The sequence below is a fragment of the Myxocyprinus asiaticus genome, chromosome 29, assembly GCF_019703515.2.
Source record: "Myxocyprinus asiaticus isolate MX2 ecotype Aquarium Trade chromosome 29, UBuf_Myxa_2, whole genome shotgun sequence".
Classification (NCBI taxonomy): Eukaryota; Metazoa; Chordata; class Actinopteri; order Cypriniformes; family Catostomidae; genus Myxocyprinus; species Myxocyprinus asiaticus.
In genome coordinates, this window is record NC_059372.1 from 28,770,211 (window position 1) to 28,792,131 (window position 21,921).

Below are 21,921 nucleotides of genomic sequence, written 5' to 3' on the forward strand. Positions count from 1 at the left end.
TTTTGTGCAGGTGTCTACTTGACCACACGGTCAGCAGGGCTTATCCTTTTGGAAGAGGCTCCACTGGATGTTGGGCTCTTTAAAACCACACTTATTGTCCAGCCATCGGTCATGTGTCCTGAGAAATCTATTCAGAAAGACAGAAACAGAATAAGAAAGATAGACAGAATTACTAACTCTTTAATATATGTTGCATGTCCATTGTAAACCCTAAAGATGTCATTACAGCAAATAACAAGTTTTCTTAATATTACTTGAAATGTCAGGTTTTGGGCTCATAACTCAAATATTAAGTTCACTGAACTAATTTATCTTAAAAATCCATAGATTAATATTTCAAGTGTTAATAACTCAAACTATTGAGTTCAAAATTGAGGCTATGGGGAATACCCACCATTCCTTGCTATTTTAATTATTTAATTGTTTCCTTGCATTTAAATCATTTTTATTAAGAATTCATAGATGTTTTATCTCTTTTGTTGAATTATGTTGTTTTGTTGCAAATAGTTGTTTCGTGTGATGTCACCATAGGGTGATCTGTGCCCACTTTGGTCAAGTTGGACCCTGTTAACACTATCTCAGTTCTCCTTGTGCATGTGCAGCTGAAGTGTAGGTATATATGCATTTCTGTGGAGAATTAAGGTTATTTAATGTCTGACCTAGAATCTGTTATTATCTGTATTTGAACTGTGCTATTGTGATCTAAACTTGAATCAATTCAATTAAAATTATTTACGATAGTAGAAACAACAATATTTAAAATGCAAATCTGAGTTAAGTCTACTTGCATCTAATTAACTCAATTTAAATAGTTACATTCACTCTAATTGAACACCAAGTTAATTGAACTAAAATACTCAAGTTTTGGGAGACCCCATTACTCAGTAGAATTGAGGGAATGAGTTTACTCAATCAAATGAGTGCAATGAATAAGGGTTTTCAGTGTACTTTTGTACTATGGCTGCTACATGGTCACAAAATGGTTAAAGGGTAAAAACATTAGCACAGAAATAAATAAGCAAATGTGTTTATTCAATGTTCAATTCAATCATTTTGGAAAAGTTGCTCTAACGGGAGAGGAAGTTACTTGCTACTGTTTGCATTTAGCTGATTAAAACAACTGCTCCAAGTAGGTTTCCTATCATACCTTGGTGTTTGGATTTGGTCACCCAGACAGTCACTTGTTTTTGATTTGGTTCCTTTAAATTATCAGAAAGACTATTGACTGCCTTCATTTTGTCTGTTGGGCAGATGCCTGCACACAAAAACAAACATAAACAGAATCTGAAGATCTGCAATAGTTAAAGTGACCTATGTCCTACAGAGTAAATCCACTTAGAAATGCATTTTATTAAAATTGAGGGGATTCAAATGTCTTCTGAAAAGAACCAAACAGTGTAATCCCCTGTGAATATGTGATTTTTCCAGGGAGTCCTTTTTAAATGCAGAGTTTTGATAAAGTTTTATATGCAACTACTTTCCCTTTGATATTTTTAGTACTCTGTACTGTTTAAGCAATCGCATTAGGTCTTTTTCGGGCAGTTCGCAAAAAAGGAGGGAGATACCTGTTTTTATTTGGTCAACAAACTAGTCAATGACAAAACATGAGTTGATAAGGCTAAAATAAGAACAGAGTGTGCTGTAAATTCAGGTAGAAGTTCATGCATGGAAAAAAAATAAATAAATACAGCTTTGGGAAAAGCAGTCAGCAGCATAACACGTGTTCAGTAGCTGGTCAAACACAGAAAAGAGCTAAAAATAGTGCTGCACTTACTCCGATAAAACTCATTCCGAGCAAGCAGACAGACGGGGGCATTTACTGAGGCCATGGTCAGCTTTTATGTGCAAATATGACTGAACCGACTGCTTGGAAATTGAGATGTTCTTTGGAACCTGCGGAGATACAGGAAAGAAGAAGGGGTTAAAGTTTTATGGTCTGGGGACAAATATAATCATCAGAGTGACATAAATTGCATTCCTGATGCATTCTGGGAACAAAAACTGGTCAAAGTCCTCCATGAGGAAAACCAAAATCTCTTATCATGATAAAAAAAAAAACTAAAAAAAAAAAAAAAAAAAAAACTTGTTGACTGAAAACAACTTGCTGGTTGTTGTTGGGGAATCACAGGTGTGTCAAAGGGCACAGAACGAACTTTTGTCCCCGTTTGTTTTGCTAATTTAATGATCATGTTGGTTGATAAGTTGTTAAGAATGATCTTGTGTTTTTAAAATCATTAAAGATATTGATATTAAAAGAAAATTCAGTTTTCAATACAAGTTATGATAAATAATAATAATAATTAACGGTTCACGGTTTCAAACGTATAGCCACAAGATGTAAACATTATATGTGTTAACTTGATTTTAGATTGATAAAGTTATATCCACTATTACAGCTTTGTTGTAATGATGATGGTACACTGTAAACCATCTGTAAATCCCTGAATATATCACACTAAAAATCATGTGAACATTTAATGATAATTTTTTGTGGCTATACCTTTGAAACTGTGTGTATTTGAATGTTTATGGACTGGCCCTATTCACTTACACTGTAAGTGCCTCACTGTAATAATGATTTTGCCTCTTATTTATTTTATTTTTTTATTTTTATAAACAAGTCGAAATTATTTTTTGTGGTAATCAACACTATGCAACAAATGCTGTCGATTGAGCTTAAGGTTAAGAGTGTTTCTCTGAAAGTTTTTGTACATTTTCAATTATAAGCTGAAATATAGCTGCGAGCAGCAATTAACGGGGTTCAAGCGGTTTAAGGCCTTTAAGCACATGCGTAAAAAGGTATTATGTTTTATTTAGCAAGCATGTAACCACCTAGATCATAGATGGAATAGACCATTTACAGCCAATACAGGCAATTTACTTAGTAAATATATGGTTTTTAAAGCTTTTTAAAGCTCATAGCGCCACCTATGGTCCGATCTCCATAAAACTCTGCATGCTTGTTTAGAATCATATGTCACATGTGCTCACCTAATTTCATGCAGTTCTGAGTTTTTGTTTAGGAATTATGGGCTTATTTGTACACTTGACCACACCCATTTTCTAAATGACACATAGCTACCCAAAGGGTAAAGTTCAAAATGTTTTATTTTTTTATTTTATTTTTTTTATAATTATCGACCTAGAGAGTCCAGAGAATTGTACTGCATTGGTTTGATTGAGGTTGAGCGAAAAACCTAGGACTAGTTCACAAAAGTAGTTTTTTTTACATAATCGTGAATATTTAATGAACGATTTGATTGGCAGCAGTGGTTCTTGAGGCAAAGTTGTTCAGTACGAGGAGATCTAACAAATTATGTGAATTATAGCAGCGTCCCGATTCAGAGGCTGCATCCTTCAAAGGTCGCATTCGAAGGCCGATTGCGTCACTGCTGTGCGACAAAGGCTCTCCCAGTTCGAAGGCTCCTTCAAATGCGGCCTCCCAATGCGTCCTTCGTTTCCCGTGAAATGAAGGATACTGGATCCTTCGCGGCCTTGCCTACCCCAGAATTCATTGCACGCCAGTGACGACAGGATTGTTTTGAGAGAAATTGCAGAATTACACATTTAAACGTAAGTATTGGGTTTCAGCTTACTCAAATATCTAATGATACAAATGTAAAAAAAACAACAACAAAAAAAAAACTTTAAAGTGGTTTAAATGTTGACATATCTTACTAAGATGCAATTATATATAGTTTATACTCTTTATTATATACAGAAATGGACCATTGTGAAAATATTTAGACAGTTTGTGAACCCTGTTTTGTTTTCAGACAGTTTAATATAACTTTCAAAAAAGTCCAGTACAAACGTTACAGTCACTCGGCTGCTGTCACAGTTGTTAGGCGACAAGAACAGTCCTCCATAGGCTAGACTGTCCCAATTAAAAATGCTCAGTCCGACCTTCATGGCCTTCGAAGGCGAGGCCGATCGGCCTCTGTTAACCTTGTCTAATAGGTGCTCAAATTTCATTGGCCGATGGCGGCCATGTTTTTTGAGATACGCCAGTGTCCTCATAGACAGTCATGGCACCTTGGACAAAGACACTGCACACTCATTTTCAACTCAGTCAGACTAAGGGTTGCGTAGTTAGAGCTGTTTTCATGTTTTTTTTTTCTGTTATAGTGCCACCAATAGCCAAACTCCTCATACACGTATGTACCGAGTTTGGTGAAAATATCTCATTTCGTTCGGGCATTATAGCCGTTTTAGTAAAAATGGCCCGCACTTTTCGAACGTTTTGGCACCCCTAAATGACCGTGAGTCGAAATTTCTACTTTTTTTTTGATAATTATTGATAATCAGACTCCAGAGTATATTTCTGCACTGGTTTGGTTCCGATCGGGTGAAAAACCTAGGACTAGTTCGCAAAAGTAGGTTTTGCACATTATCTGAAATAGATAATGTTCGCTAAGCGCTTGAACCCCTAATTACAGATTATGTTCCTGTTGTCATGAGTCATTAAAATTTATATTCAGAATGGCATTCTATGGAATATACAGTTGCGGACATGATGGATGTTCGCCCTTCCACTGGATGTCTCTATTTACATGTGGTAAGGCATAGTTAAGTTTGCTTTACAGGATTTTCATTGAGGCTGCTAATTGCTTGTGTCCCCATTTTGCTATTTGGCATAATCACAGTTTGACTGACAACACTGTCAGAGTGTGCAGCCAAAATACTGTTCCATCTCTAAAAATAAAAATACTACCTCCACATTAACATAGTCCAAGAGGAGTCACTGTGCTATCATAGCCGGCCTGTGCTAATTATGGGAGTTAACCCTGCATATAGAACAGAGGAGTTTCGCTTGATCTCGCTTGATTAGTATAGACCTGTTTTAATGCAGAATATGTTAAGTAAGAATACAATGAAATCTGATATCTCTGGTCCGGTTCTCACTCCTCAGGCGAATAATGGGATTTTTAAATCTCCCCTAAGCACAAGATTTCAGGCACTAGTCCTAAACACTAATCCTTTGTCAAGTCAAATCAACACACAATTGGTCTTGAACACAATCTGAACACTTTGTGTAAAGCCACAGTGGCATAACACTTGTGAGAACTATGCATCTTCAGTAGATTGTGATGATAAAAAGAGAGAGTGAAACAGTGGGAGATTAAAGGGAAAACTTGATGTTGTTTGATCTTATCTGAAACATCGTGTAAGGTTAGTACAAATAAAAAGACGTCTGGAATTGAATTCAGATGCAACAGTCTGAAATGTTAATGGAGGAAAAAGCTTTAATTTTTTTTTTACAAAGATCTGAAGCAGTAAATACTTTTTAGGGGAAAAAATAGATGTTTCCCTCTGTGGAAGGCTGTTTAAGGTGTGTGTGTGCATGTGTACATACTAAGCTGTAATTTGGGGAAAAGGTGTCCACGAAAGTGAGCTAAATCTGACAAAACCTCCCTTTGGGGACATTTGTGGATGTCGTTAATTGGAAAATCAAATTAAAAAAAGAAATAAAGCAAATACTGTTTTTAAAATACTAAAAACAAATTATATAGCAAATCATAGTCTATAATAATTATAATTAGCTTTATATAAAAACAATACACTGTACAAAAATCTTGTTGTTTCAGCTTAAAAAAGTTGTGTTCATGCTGCATTAAAATGTTATGTTGTGTCAACTTAAGAGGCAAAGTTGTTTAAACAGAACATAAACAAATATAACATGTTAAATGAGCTTAATGTCTTTTTTAAGTAAACTTGACTTTCTAAGTTTAATCAACTTCATTGTAATTCATTTCAAAATGAATATAAAAGTTCAGTTACTTACAATCACTTAACACTTTATTAGGTACACCTGTACACCTACTTATTCATGTGATTATCTAATCAGCCAATCATGTCGCAGCAGTGCAATGCATAAAGTCATGCATGTACGGGTCAGGATCTTCAGTTAATGTTCACATCAACCATCAGAATGGGGAAAAAATGTGATCTCAGTGATTTGGACCGTGGCATGATTGTTGATGCCAGATGGGCTGGTTTGAGTATTTCTGTAACTGCTGATCTCCTGGGATTTTCACACACAACAGTCTTTAGAATTTACTAAGAATGGTGCCAAAAACAAAAAAACAACCAGTGTGAGGTAGTTCTGTGGACAGAAATGCCTTGTTGATGAGAGAAGTCAGTGGAGAATGGCCAGACTGGTTCAAGCTGACAGAAAGGCTACAGTAACTCAGATAACCACTCTGTACAATTGTAGTGAGCAGAATAGCATCTCAGAATGCACAACATGTCAAACCTTGAGGCGGATGGGCTACAACAGCAGAAGAACCCGTTGGGCATTTTATTAGGACCATAGTGTTCCTAATAAAGTGGTCAGTGAGTGTATATTATTGTTTAATATTACTGATAACCTTATAAAGTAGTTAGGGCCATCCCCTTGTCAGAGGTTAAATAATCTGCCATTTGATGGTAAATGGACAGTCGATGATCAAAGACCAACAACTGATCCCTCCAAGGGTGTAGATTTAGACTTGAATAATCAAGTTGTCTCAACAAGACCAATCCAGGGCAATTATTCCAACTCTACATTTTAAGTTATGATAACTAGAAGGCAAAATAATTTGTATGTGAGTGAGTGTGAAGTAAATGTACATATGAGAAAGAGAAACACATGAATATGTACCTTCTGTCCATCCACAGTAACACAAAACAAACAGCAGCAAGACTCTTGTGCCCATTTCTAACTACGAAATCAAATAAGGTCTTGGACAAATGCAATATTCTAGACCTGTTAGGTTAGTAGCATGTCAATATAGACATATACTAACATAGATCAGTATACTGGATATTTATATATACAGATATATGTGAGTGAGAGCTCTGCATTTAAAATGTCATGTTTCTTTAAATATAAAAATGGTGCCACTGATATCTGAAAATAAGCTATTTACTATGCCTACTTTAAAGACCATGCATTAGTATGCCTTGATATTAACTTCAGGTGGACCTTGCCTTTTTGTAAGCTGACTGTCATGTGTATAGATCCTTAAAGTCCAATGGCAGCATAAATGTTCCAGGAAAATACTTTATGAATCTTGTGAAGCAGGGGCCAAACTGAGCCTTACGAATTGTTGAGTATATCCAAACACACATGAGCTCAAGGTGGACTCTATCTTTATATCACACTCCTCCTTTGCTCCAGGCTCTTGGACTGACTGGCTATTTGCTTAGGAACTGATAGTCCCACCCATCTCCTTTCCTGACCATTTGAGAGGGACACTGTGGCAGGGAAAAGGGACATTTGAATAAGGAGAAGGTCCAAGGAAGAGTTGTTGGGATGCTTTGCTTTTGCTCTACTAAAATATTTCACATCCCTCAGCTTTTATGCAATTGCCAGGGGAAATTCTTTGCACAAGAGATCAGATTCTCGTGGAAGCTACTAGTATTTATATTTGAACTTTGTAAATATATTAATAATAGGATTTATTGTCTTATTAAGCAAACTGTCTGCCAGTTGTGTTCTTGTTACCTTTCTCCAGTGACAAGGCTTCCCAAAATCCAAATTTGGTATTGTAAATTAGGGCAAACCTGCAAACTGTCAATCCACTTTGACCTATATTTGCCTGGTAAGGAAAACAGGAACACTTCAGAAGGGGGAGAAACAAGGACCTGATTCATGTGACCTGCTAACCAAAGAGTCTTGAACAGGAGGAGCCAGTCGGGTGGAGCATGCTCACTTACATCCTCTGTTGACAGTTCTGACCTGCATTTTAAAAGTCATTCTGTATAAAGGTCAATGGTGGACAGAGCATTAAAGGGAGAAAAGAAAAATCGTTTGAGATTCTCTTATGATCAGGAGGCTGAGGAGGGTAATCTAATTTACATCCTGTAATCTTAATATGATGACAGTTCACAATTAGAGGTTTAAAGGTTACATTTCTAAAAACATTTCTTAAATACATAGTGTAACAGGATGAGTAAGAACTTTCACATGAAAAAATAAAACTGCAAAACTGAGCTACCTAAACAATGCTAAAAAAAAATAATAATAACAGAATGAGACAATTAAAACATTCAATTAGAATTAATTAAAACTATTCAACAAAATGAAACTATTTGTTACAATCACAGGCTTTCAGTAGTAACATTAAAACTGGTTTACAAAACTAAAATTGGTTTCTTAAGGGCATTTTTTTTCCGTTTCATGGTCCATACTACAACAAGCTGCTGATGTTGTATTATTTCCAAAGAGAACAATTAAAAAAAATAAACTTCTGTTGACTCTTCTACTACAGTAAACTACAGTTACTATAATCTACTGTCATACTGTCACATCACAAATCATCCAATACATTTACATGCAGAAGCAGATACTTCCACAACAATTTCTTGTGTATTTCTACTCGTACCCCATTACACATTATAAATACAAAGGAATACAAAGTTAGAATAAGAGCACAGTTTTCTAACCGAAAAATATGCTCACATGACAGCACAGAAGCTCTGAAACACAGTTGTGTTAAAACATGACCATTGCATTAACCCACAATCCACCCACAACACTGTAACAACTTGGCCTGGTGCCAAAGTTAGAGGTTAGTGGGTGCACATCTTTTTGTGGCTTGACCTCTTTGACTGTATAAATTTGCAAAAGAGCAATATGAAACCTGTTGCTATTCATCAATACAGGCCTTTCCTTGTCTATTAATATTTCTGTATATTTATTCTCTTCATCCACTGAGTACTGGCAATATGGAAAGGTTATGAAAATGGCTTGGCTAGATTAGTGCTGTTACTTTCAAAAGTATTGTATCATCACTGTTGTGGTTACCAGTGTGGGCTCTCTGACACACAGTAGACAGGGTGCTGCTGCCCAGAGAAGCCATGCAGGTAAGCTGACCTAGTTTTAAAGATCAGAAACCAGAAAAGAGTAACATGGCTTGACATCAAAACACTTTGTATGATAAATGTTCACAGTTAGAGATTTAAAGACAATATTTCAGTAGAAGGAGTGCTATAATATACTTATTTGAAGCAGAGTATATGAAACTTCACATGCTGAGCTTCTATTGATAGAAGGGCTATCTAAGCAATGCTAAAAACATCAGTATGGGACATAACAGCATCACACCACGCACAAAGTAACATTTATTCATCACAATATAAAATCAGAGCTAGGTTTTACATTTACTGAAGAAAAGGTGAGTGGTCCTTGCCTGTGCAAAGTCATTGCTACGATGCTAGGGTGTTGTGAGTAACTTGTGCATTGCTACTGTGTGCTGTTTCTAAGTCTGTTTTTCGACCAACTGGGGGAGAAACAGATCAATATTTAAGTCCTTTTTTACTATGAATTCTCCTCCCTGCTCAGTAGGTGGCAATATGCACAAACAATGTGAATCGCCAAAAACAAAATAAGAAGTATGTGAAAGTGAAAGTGGAGATTTATAGTAAAAAAGGACTTAAATATTTATCTGTTTCTCACCCACACCTTCAAAAGACATGGATTTAACCACTGGAGTCGTATGAATTACTTTTATGCTACCTATATATGCTTTTTGGACCATCAAAATTCTGGCCACCATTCACTTGCATTGTATGGACCTACAGAGCGGAAATATCTTTATAAAACAAATCTTCGTTTGTGTTCAGCAGAAGAAAGAAAGTCATGCACATCTAGGATGGCATGAGGGTGAGTAAATGATTAGACAACTTTCATTTTTGGGTGAACTATCCCTTTAAATCACCGTTTACGAATATGATACAAATGAATGGGCAGAGCCATAAACTGATATTTACCTGTCGCAAAATTGTCCATGACATCTCTAATAAAATAGAGATGTTATCGTAGTAAAACTCCACACATAGTTCACTCCAAAAGGATTGTTTAGTGTAAATAATGTTGAAGATTAGCGGTCAGACAGTCAGTATATTAAGTTATGAGCTGTTTCCTCACTAAAGCAGTTTATTCAGCGTACTGAAGCATCTCCTCCATTTACATCCATTCAAAAAGAACGGCCTTTGGTCTCCTTGCCTGCTCCACCTGAGAGAGGGGCTCTAAATCTGTTCACGATGTAGCGGCATGACCAGCACGATTAACAGCACTCTCCCGCGCCCCTCACTGCATGTCCGACCATAAATCACTCACACACGGGGAACTATTGGAGTTTCCCTGGAAGTGTTCACGACACGTCACCGTAAATCATCACAGTCCTAGTCTGAGAGACCTGATGCAAAGTTGAATGATTTTCATACATGCTAGTGTGTTTCTTACGGTTACAGCGAAACATAAACATTTTTAACTTTTATGCTGGTGTAGGCGTAACATTTCTTCTCCTTTTTAAATGTAATTGAATGTGATTATTTAGGGTTTAAATTGAATATTTATTTCAATTTTCACCATTCTTAACTACACCACATTACTGTGAAGGAGCCATAGGAGCAAGGAGCGTTTCAGGAACGATTATGCTGCTTTGAAATGTTTTGGATTTGAGTACTGTGAAATACAGGAACACTAACTGATCCCATATAAATTTGTAGGTGTTCAAATCTACAATCGTGTGGACTGCTAATAGAATGGTGATTAAACATAACTGTTAAAAAATATCAGTGTAAGAGAGCATCTCTTTAGATTAAAATATCTGGATCTGAAACAAATCGAGTCGCTGTTTCCACAGATGTATGTTATACTTGTATTCAAGCGTGAAGATCGCAGTGCTTATGGATACAGTAGATCTACATTCTAGGCCCATAAAGTTGCAGTATAAAAATGGTGCTCTTCGGTCATTTCATGATGTTTCATGCACCAACTTAATAAAACAGGCCTACCTGTACATACATTACAATTTATGTTAAAATTGTAAGTTACAAATTACATTTACGTTAGTGCAGTTTGCTGGCAGTTATGCAACATAATAGTCCGTTCAAACAACACAGACATAAAACCCGCACAAGTCTGATACCCATATTATGATTAAAATATATGCCATTAAATTTTGAGTACCTAAAAATAGAGACATCAATTCAGTGTTCCAACTTGGTTGCACGTTACATGCATCAAATCTTTATCGTAATACTCCATCTGCTGGTGACATTTCATATTGTATGGCCATGATGATCCATGGTTTGCTTGTAGTGCCAAGTTTCAACGAAACAAATGGTAACATTTGCCAAATCAAGTAAACATTGTTATACAAATGCTCTAAGCCAGGACCTTTCAGGTTTAAGATATGGCAATAAAACTGAAATGAGTGGTGACCAAGACTGTCATCTCCTTATGTGTTTCAAAGCCATAGTTTGGAATGACGTGATGGTCAGTAAATGTCAACAGAATTTTATTTTTTTGTGTTAACTCACCTTTTAACACAATGCAATATAAAATAAATCATACAAAAGCAACATAAAGCAGTGAATATTGTTTTATACAATTTTGTTGACTGTTTTTTAACACATACACATTTAGGCTACACATAGCTTTATGCTGATTCTGCTAATGCCAGTTCAATAAAGGAATATTTAATGACATTTTCAATTGCGAAAATGTGAAAATCAAAGGAGATCAGCAGTTACAGAAATACTCAAACCAGCCCGTCTGGCACCAACAATCATCCATGCGATTACTCAGAATGGTGCAAAAAACTAAAAACATCCAGTGAGGGGCAGTTCTGTGGACGGAAATGTCTTGTTGATGAGGTCAACAGAAAATGGCCAGACTGGTTTGAACTGACAAAGTCTACAGTAACTCAGATAACCACTCTGTACAATTGTATTGAGAAGAATATTATCTCAGAATGCTATTCTTAGATGCGGGTTGGTGCTGTTTTGGCGGCACGAGGGGGACCTACATAATATTAGGCAGGCGGTTTTAATATTGTGGCTGATCGGTGAATATACACTACCGGTCAAAAGTTTTGAAACACTTAACTGAAATGTTTCTTATGATCTTAAAAATCTTTTGATCTGAAGGCGTATGCTTAAATGTTTGAGATTAGTTTTGTACACAAAAATATAATTGTGCCACCATATTAATTTATTTCATTATAAAACTAAAATTGTATTTAAAAAAAAAAGTTTTTGAAATTGATGACTTGGACCAAATAATAAAGAAAAGCAGCCAATGAGTGCCCAACATAGATGGGAACTCCTTCAATACGGTTTAAAAAGCATCCCAGGGTGATACCTCAAGAAGTTGGTTGAGAAAATGTCAAGAGTACATTTCTGCAAATTCTAGGCAAAGGGTGACTACTTTGAAGATGCTAAAATATAACACAGTTTTGATTTATTTTGGATTTTGTTTAGTCACAACATAATTCCCATAGTTCCATTTATGTTATTCCATAGTTTTGATGACTTTACTATTATTCTAAAATGCGAAGAAAAAATTATAATAAAGAATGAGTAAGTGTTTCAAAACTTTTGACCAGTACTGTGTGTGTGTGTATATATATATATATATATATATATATATATATATATATATATATATATATATATATATATATATATATATATATATATATAGTATATTCATATACAAATCTACATATCAAAGATAGTTCCTCTGATGTATCTGTCTTTAAGAATTGTTCCATGATCCATGTTCCAAGTTTCCGTGAAGTGGTCTGTTCACAAGGTGTGAAATCAACCAGCAGAATCAGTCCAAGTCACTGTAGCGGCTGATGACTTCTAGGTTTTGCCTCAGGTCCTTAAAAGTTGGACGGTCTTCTGGCTGTGCACTCCAGCAAGATAGCATGATATCATAAATGGCCTGTGGGCATTTGGATGGGGCAGGCATTCTATAGTTGTGTTCCGTGATCTGAATAAACACCTCATTTGATGAAAAACCTATAACAAAGTAGATAAAAACTTGAATCAAATATTTAACCTAGATTTGTCCATTTATCTTACAATTACTGGACCATTAAAATCCTTTTTTTCAGTAGTCTCAAACTGAAAAAACTAAACAAAAACATAACACATATAATAATAAACATCATGAAACTTGACCTGGATAAGGTATTCCTCCATAGGTGAGAATTTCATAAAGCAGAATGCCAAATGACCAGACATCAGATTTATTTGAGAAACAGCCATGACTGATAGCTTCTGGGGCGGTCCATTTATATGGTATTTTCCTCTCATCGGATATATAAAAAGGCTCCTAGACATGAATGAAGACATAGATTAAGAGTTCCAAAAAGTACTGTGACAATTATGAACCTATAAATTGAGCAGATACATCACAGGCATCTGTATAAACCTATGAAAGATGGAGGGTCTGCTTTGCCACTATTTAATCTAATAAATTGGACCTCCCACTACCTAAAGCTAACAAATGATGGAGTCTCATGTTAAATTCACTCCCTCACCAGTAATGAAAATTACTAAAAGTACAAAAAGTTAATTAGGTTTGATTTTTGACCTGCTTAAGAATATGAAAAAGACATATGAATCCATTTCACAGGACCTGGTCCATCATGCAAACACTGTTATCTCATGATATTTCCATGATGCAGGATGAAAATGTCCCAAGAGTAATTTCATAAATCACCAGGATGCAGCACTAGAAGTGGATGAAAGGTGTTGTTACATCCTTTGTTTGATTATACTGTATGTCAGTCTAGTTGCCAGGAAAGAAACCACAAACAGTGCCTGCAGAACGTCTTGGTTACATACTTAACCTCTGTTCCCTGAGACGAAGGGAACGAGACATTGTGTAGCTACACATATGTGACTGCCTTCTTACACGACCTAGTTGAAACCTCTTTACAATAACACCAATATTCTAATATTGGCTATGGTGTTTGAACCCTGCCTGTTTTGGTGCGTAACTGTCCGCTATAAAAACAGGTGCACAGACACCACTTCCTCAGAATTTCTGACTGAGAACGAGTGCATCGCTCGTGCCTCAGGAACTCTGAGTCTTGTAGTGTGTTTAGCATTGCAATGTCTCGTCACTTCGTCTCAGGGAACCGAGGTTACGTACGTAACCGAGATGTTCCCTTATGACTCAGTACACTTGACATTGCGTAGCTACGCATATGGAGAACAGAATCCCATCACGCCGCACTACACGACATAACTTCCCAGAGAGGAAACATAGTGGCACAGTCTTGTGGAATGGCGACCGACATGAGTATGCCGCATTGAGTGATCCTCATGATGGCCAGGAGGAGAGCACTCATAACGAATATATGAACTATAGTCATATAGTATGAATGAACTTGTGACACTTATAATGAAGTGCTCGTGACTTTATGGTAAATTATAACGGCCTGAATGCAGGCGGTTGTGCAAATGATGGAGAGCCCATACTTAAAGAGAAGGGCATAAGTATATATATATATATTTGGCCAATGAATAGCAAGTGCTCTAAACAGAGAGGACTTGTGAAGAAAGAGACGTTACATCTAGGTTGAAAAACCTTGCGAATGTGTTTTGAGAGGACCATCCTGCTGCAAAACATATCTCTTGTAAGGACACACCATTCGTCCATGCCCATGAGGAGGCCATGCCTCTAGTTGAGCATGCTTTAACACCAATTGGGCAAGTCTGAACCTGTGACTCATAAGCCAGGGTAATTGCATCGACAATCCAGTGAGAGAGCCTTTGCTTGGAGACGGACATTCCTTTTGTGCGTCCTCCATAGCATATAAAGATCTGATCAGACAGTCTGAACTGGCAAGTACGCTCAACGTCTGCATGTAGTGCCCGTACAGGGCATAACAAATGCAATGATTGTTCCTTATCCGAATTAAATGGAGGAGGGAAGAAGGCCTGAAGGTGAACCACCTGCACTCTGAAGTGCGTGGTAACCTTATGCACATTGCCTTTGCTGGGTTTGACAGTGGCTCTTGAAAGACCAGGGCCAAACTCCAGACATGAATTGTCCACTGATAGTGCATGCAGGTCACCTACCCGTTTTACTGAGGCCAGAGCCAGCAGAAGTGCGGTCTTAATGGAGAGCATGTCCAAAGGCTCGAAGGGGGGCCCTGCGAGATTTTTAGGACTAAAGTTAAGTCCCAACTGTAGCCGGCTGAGATGGGTTTAATCGTCTTGCTCCTTTAAGGAACTTCATGATTAAATCATGTTTGCCTATAGAGGCACCGGCTTCATGTGCGTGATACGCAGATATATTTGCCACATACACTTTGAGGGTTGACGGGGTGAGTCATGCGTCTAATTACTCTTGAAGAGATATTAGAATTTCATGTATGGGGCAGTTTACAGGGTCCTTGCCATGTGAGAGACACCAATTAGTGAACACCTTCCATTTTAGTGCATAGAGGCGTCTTGTGTTCGGCGAGTGTGAGCGTGCCGTAGAAGGGCGTGCACCAGGACTTGGATAATTCGTTATGTACTTCGGGGAAGAATGGGTCAAATTTGTGGGACGCTGCCGTTTGACGGCATCCGGACTGCTGGAGCCATTCATCGAGATGAGACTGTTCAGGTTCCTCTAGGGGAGACCACTCAAGGTGAAGCTCTTCGACCACCCTAGTAAGGACGCAGAGCATCTCCCTGTCAATGGCACGTGCACGTTCCTCTCCCTCGCTGGGGGCAGAGGCAGCAGCATCATCCACTGACCACTCACCTAATGCAGCGAGAGACATGACATCATCATTATAATCCCCAGCGTCAGAATCGCTGCACGAGATGAGGCCTCCCACTCTTTCAGATGGTCGATTTGTGAGCGAAGCGACTTGAGACTCATGTCCTCACAGTGAGGACAGTTTCACGCCAAAACAGGCAGGGTTCAAACACCACAGCCAATATTAGAATATTGCCGTTATTGTAGAGAGGTTTCAACTAGGTCGTGTAAAAAGGCACTGCCATATGCGTAGCTACGCAATGTCAAGTGTACTGAGTCATAAGGGAACTGAGAAGAGCTGAAACAGACTGAGGAGGTGAAAGAAAAGGGAAAATAGAAGGAGACTGAATATCAGCTGAGGAAACATCAGGACACAATTTTAAAGAAAGAGAGAGAGAGCGAGAGACAGAAAGAGAGAGAGAGAGAGAGAGAGAGAGAGAGAGAAAAAGAGAGAGAGAGAGAGTGTTCACACTGCACTGAAGGAGTCGTGGAGGACGAGCTGCACTTCCTCACTCACTGCAGTAAATATGAGACCATTAGAAACACACACTTTACACAAATAGCTCATATTCTACCTGAATTCCAGGACATAAATTATTTAGACAAACTCTCGTATCTTATGGGAGAGAAAGTAGAGTGTGTTCAGCTAGCAGCGCAGTATGTGTCCTACCGTCATCATATAAGGGAGAGAGACTGATCCCTCATCATATTACAGCTCTATTCAAACTGATATTTTAATTTCCTTTTTTTCCTCCCTTCCTCATTGCTCTCTGTATTTTACTTTGTCATTTGTATTTTATTTTATTATCATTATTATTTATTTATTGAATATACATGTTTTTATTTTTATTTTCTCTAATGTTTGTAATATGTTTAATGCTTTGGCAACATTGTACATTGTATATGGTCATGCCAATAAAGCTCATTTGAATTGAATTGAATTGAATTGAGAGAGAGAGAAAAAGAGAGAGAGAGAGACAGTTCCAGCAACTCAGAGTCATATATACAGTATATATAAAAACAAAGGTCAGAAAAATCCTCCAAACTGGATTGAGTGGCTGCATATCAGTCAGACTACTTTTACTGTTGTGCTGATTGTTAAATTTTTAACTCTCAAAATGTAAAAAAATGTTTTATTTATTTTTGCATGTATGAATGCGTAGGAACCTGCTAAAGCTGACTAATGATTCAAGTTCAAACTGGAAACAGATACAGTATAAAACCATTTTTATTTGCGAGGAAAGAATTAATGCAATTATTATGATTTTTGTTGATATTATTATAGATTTAACCGATGTGGCTTGCCCTAGATTTTGTTTTATTTTTTGGGGGTGTTGTTTTTAGCTGTGCTTTTTTTTTTTCTCCCCTTTTCTTCCCAATTTGGAATGCCCTGTTCCCAATGCGCTCTAAGTCCTCGTGGTGGCGTAGTGACTTGCCTCAATCCAGGTGGTGGAGGAGGAATCTCAGTTGCCTCCGCGTCTGAGACCGTCAATCCGCGCATCTTATCACGTGGCTTGTTGAGTGTGTTACCGCGGAGACGTAGCGCTTGTGGAGGCTCATGCTATTCACCGCGGCATCCACTCACAACTCACACACGCCCCACCTAGAGCGAAAACCACATTATAGCGACCACAAGGAGGTTAACCCAACGTGACTCTACCCACCCTAGCAACCGGGCCAACTGGTTGCTTAGGAAGCCTGACTGGAGTCACTCAGCATGCCCCGGATTCGAACTTGCGACTCCAGGTGTGGTAGTCAGCGGCTGTGTGCTTATTAAACTTGTTTGAGTGTTTGAGAACTTCAGACCACATAGCTATAGTTGGCTAGTGGCTGATAGCTGAAAACCCAAGAACCAGACACCTAAGAACCCAATCACCACAAAAACGTTCAATAAAATGCACTAACTGAATTCCATGTGGACAGGTTTCTTGGAGACTAAGGATTTGATGACATTGTACAGCACTGTTCCTTTATCTATATGTATTCTGAGTATGCTTTTGCTTTCACCAATAGCTCCAACAATGTGATGAAAATTCAGGAGGTGTAAACTGTTGTGTTTATCTGACAAAATGTGCTTCTCTCTCAGGATAGCCTACCATAATACCCATAAATATAAATGGGTAGCACTTCTTGTCAGCAGGAAATACTTAAATAAATGTGTTAAAGTGTGGGTTGCACATTTGGCCAGGCAGAAAATAGTTATTGGAATGTTTCACTACCATAACAAATGTGTTTAAATATGGGTGGGATATTTTCTCTGGCAGAAAATAGCTATCAGAATGTATTACCACTGAAATAATTGTGGTAAATCCGAGCATATAGCACACTTTGCTCAGCAGGACATACAGTATCTACTATAATCTTAACCCTAACGTACATTCACAGCACTTCACCGAGGCATCGCAAAAAATTTATTATTAGTGATGCGTTAATTCATTGTTATTAATTAAAAAAAATAAAAAATCAAGCTTGAAGTACAGTACCACCTTCACCAAGTATATAAGCTTTTAAGTGAGAAGTTTCTTACTTGCAACTAAGTGTTTTTGTGAAAAGCGACTCCAGGGGTGGTAGTCAGCACATTTTACCCAACATTAAAACCTTGATAATACCTTAGTTAATCATTTCTGAGATTGCTTTTTTGTTACCTGTATTACTTTAACTATTATGTAACTGTACAGATAGGCTATAGAGGCTGTTTGTTAAATTGGAGTAACTTGTAGTCCAAGTCCAAGTTGTCTTTAAGTTATTTAGGCCAGACATAAAGTATCTACCACATGCTATTGCTAACTAGCAGCCACGAGAAGTACAACTTCCCTAAAAATTAATTGGTACATTTTGTAATTACATGTTTATTGTTTTACATAGAGGGCAAATTTCAGTTGAAAGTGATCATACCTATGTCCTACTCACTTCGAAGTGCAGAGCCCTTGAAGTGGGTACTCTGAAGGGAACATGGCATTACTGTATGAATGTACCCTTTGCTAACAGTCTAGTGGAAGGGTCCTTTGTGACAAGATTTATTTTCTTACTTATGTTTGGAACTACACTTCAAATGGGGTCCCCTCCCCGAAGTGCCCTTCAATGGCGTAAAAAGGCCATTTGGAAATCACCTATAATCTCTATACATGTATTACCCATCACTCTTTGAGCAATTCAATATTTAAGCAAAAATCTTTGCACTTTTCCTGACCTTCCTGTTCAGGATTACATACAGTACCAGTAGTTTAACAGCTTCACACTCTTCTCCTTATTACCATCCCATTTCAATGAAGACACATTTAAATTTTACTTAATATAATATTTTGATATGGGATGGAAAACAAAACATCTATTTGAACTAATCTAAACAATTTTCTAACTTCAGCTTTAGTTAAAGTTAACCTAATGTTGTATTTTGCTTAATGTCTATTTTAATTTTTTCTGTTCTTACTAATGATTCAATATTCTATCTAACTGAAATAAAACATTAAGGGAATAGTTCACCCCAAAACGAAAATTCTCTCATTTACTCAACCTCATGCAATCCCAGATGTGTATGACTTTCTCTCTTCAGCAGAACACAAACAAAGGTTTTCAGAAGAATATTTCAGCTCTGTAGGTCCATACAATTGAAGTGAATGGGTACCAAAAGTTGGAAGCTCCAAAAGGACATAAAGGCAGCATAAATGTAATCCATATAATGTAATCCAATAGTTAAATCCATGTCTTCAGAAGTGATATGATAGGTGTGGGTGAGAAACAGATCAATATTTAAGTCCTTTTTTACAAATAAATATTTATCTGTTTTTTACCCACACCTATCATATCACTTCTGAAGATATCGATATATTCTAAAATATTCTTCTAAAAATCTTCATTTGTGTTCAGCAGTAGAATACTGATATATAATTCATACACATCTTAGATGGCATGACGGTGAGTAAAAGATGAGAGAACTAAAAAAAAAACTATTCCTTTATACCACCTAAATTAAATTAAAAAATAAAAATAAAACCCATGCTGGAGGACAATGCTTGGTGGACACCACTTGCACCATGGTAAAAAGAGCAAAATATAATATGCGACTATAACGATAGAGGGCATAATTTTCAACAGTATACATAAGAATGCAGAGTGCTAATTCAGTTGTAGTGTAGTATACATAAGAGTTGTATTGCTACTACTTATAAGAGGGATGAAGATTTTGAAGTTCCGAAAATTAAATGTCCACTCACCTTAATGATTCGAGCTAGGCCAAAGTCAGCCACTTTGCAGATATATCCCTCTCCAACTAGAACATTTCTTGCAGCAAGATCTCTATGAATACTGTTATTAGCCTCTAGATATGCCATCCCATCTGCCACTTGAGCTGCCATGTCTATCAAAGACACCAGGTCCAATGCCCCACCCTCAGAACCTGAATAGTGGGAAGACAAATATATATATAGAGTAGCGATAAATTTAAAGAGTGAGAGAGGAAGTAAGACATAATAAAAAAGAAAAAGAAAATTAGCTTTACATTAGTGTAATACATTCACCAAAATGTAAAGGTTTAGTGTGTCATTTTTTGATGTTGAAATAAATGCTCCTATCCAAGCTCAATATGCAGAGTGAAATATAAAAGTAACCCATTTATAAGTTGATTTCCCTGAAAAGAGAACACAAAGTGGCTCTACGGTACTTTCAAAACATTGTTCTGTTTGTTTGAGCATAACAACATTGGTTCAACCAATGGCATGAGTTTGGGGTGGGGCTAACTGTTCATCCAATCAAATGCAGCCAAGGGGAGTGCTCAGAAAAAGTCATTACTTTTGGAATGATGTTAGGCACAGAAAAAACACGTCACTTTTAAGATTTAAATAAATATGAATTTGGTTACACTTTACATTAAGGTTCCATTTGTTAACATTAGTTAACATGAACTAACAATGAATAATACTTTTAAAGCATTTATTCATCTTAGTTAATGTTAGTTTCAACATATAGTAATACAAATTTTATTAGTTAGTACATTTTGAACTAGCATGAACTAACAATGAACCATTGTATTTGTATTAACTAATATTAACAAAGATTAATAAATGCTGTAAATAATATAATGTTTATTGTTTGTTCATGATACCTAATGCATTAACTAATGTTAACGAATGGAACCTTATTGTAGAGTGTTACAATGACTTTTGAGGACAGTGACTGACTTCTGAGGAAGTTGAGCAGGTTGCCCTTTTCCATGAGTTCAGTGATGATGTAATATGGCATAGAGGAAGTGCAGATGGCAAAGAGAGCGATCAGGTGCCTGTGACGCAATCGTTTCATAATCTGCACCTCCATTTGAAATTCCTTCTGCTTAAGACAATCTGTGTTAGAGAGAAACAGAGAAAACACAGGTTATGACATTTCCAGGAAGAAACTTTGATTAAGTTATATGACTGTCACTCTAATCAGGCAGGAGTCTCAAGGATGGCCATCAAACTTCTGCTATTTAAACAACTCCAAATTCGGGTTAAATTATGTTGGTAATGCATGACAAGTTATTGACAGGTAATATACAGGAAGAATCTAAATTTTAAGCAGGAAACATCAAAATATGCATACTTACCAACTATATAATATGCAAAAAGCAATACATAGTACATCAAATAAAGAGGACGTTGGAATCCTCAGTATTTATGAAACAGTAGGCAAAAAAAGTGCTTCTAATAGTCATACTGTGGTAAGGAAGTATTCAAGCTCTTACAATTATCTGTTGCTCTGTATTAATTCCACCTTGTGAACCAACCCACAACATTCCAGTGAAAGTCAGGGTTTTGAATAAGCAATTAAAATGCAGTTTTTTTTCTGCTCAGCCATTCAGTTGTAGATTTACTAGTGTAATGTGTTAAGGATCATTGCCACTCTGCATGACCCACATTTGTTCAGCTTCAGCTCATGTATACCTGGCAGCCACCAGTAATGCTATGTATGCAATGTACAATCCAAAATTGCTGGTTGTAAAAATTGATGGGTATTCATGTCCTGAGGCTGCAAGCAAAGCAGGTGGTTTCCTTCATGGTCAAAAACACTTTTATAAGAATAAGGTACTCCATTTCTTGCTTTTGAAGAGGTTTTACTTAGACACCCACTCCTGGGAAACGGTAGTTCAAACAACGGTGTTGAATTTCTTTGCATGTCTGTACCATTTTCTGACAATAGATTTATGAAAGCAACTGTATTTACAGTAGTAATGTTCTGTAACTCTTTCCAGCTTTCTGTATAATAATAACTCTTTTCATATGAGGCATCAAAAGACCTCTTGTTATAAAAAATGCAATCAGTAACGTAATCTCATAGATTATATTTTTGGTGTAATCTAATCTGATTACTTTTGGATTACTTTCAACCTTATTCTATTTTATCTC

General features: G+C 36.9%; 1 protein-coding gene across 2 annotated transcripts in view; it reads right to left on the minus strand.

The window, feature by feature from the left end:
- Positions 1-11,274: 11,274 nt before the first annotated feature.
- LOC127420384 (protein-tyrosine kinase 6-like) overlaps positions 11,275-21,921 on the minus strand; it is a 31,328-nt gene continuing 20,681 nt past the window's right edge. For both annotated transcript variants that reach the window (XM_051662645.1, XM_051662646.1), the window contains exons 5-8: positions 20,722-20,880; positions 19,759-19,940; positions 12,964-13,117; positions 11,275-12,801 (exon numbers count right to left, since the gene is read on the minus strand). In XM_051662645.1, the coding sequence (XP_051518605.1) occupies positions 12,611-12,801; positions 12,964-13,117; positions 19,759-19,940; positions 20,722-20,880 (686 nt within the window). In that variant the 3' untranslated portion in view covers positions 11,275-12,610. The remainder of the gene's footprint in view (positions 12,802-12,963; positions 13,118-19,758; positions 19,941-20,721; positions 20,881-21,921) is intronic.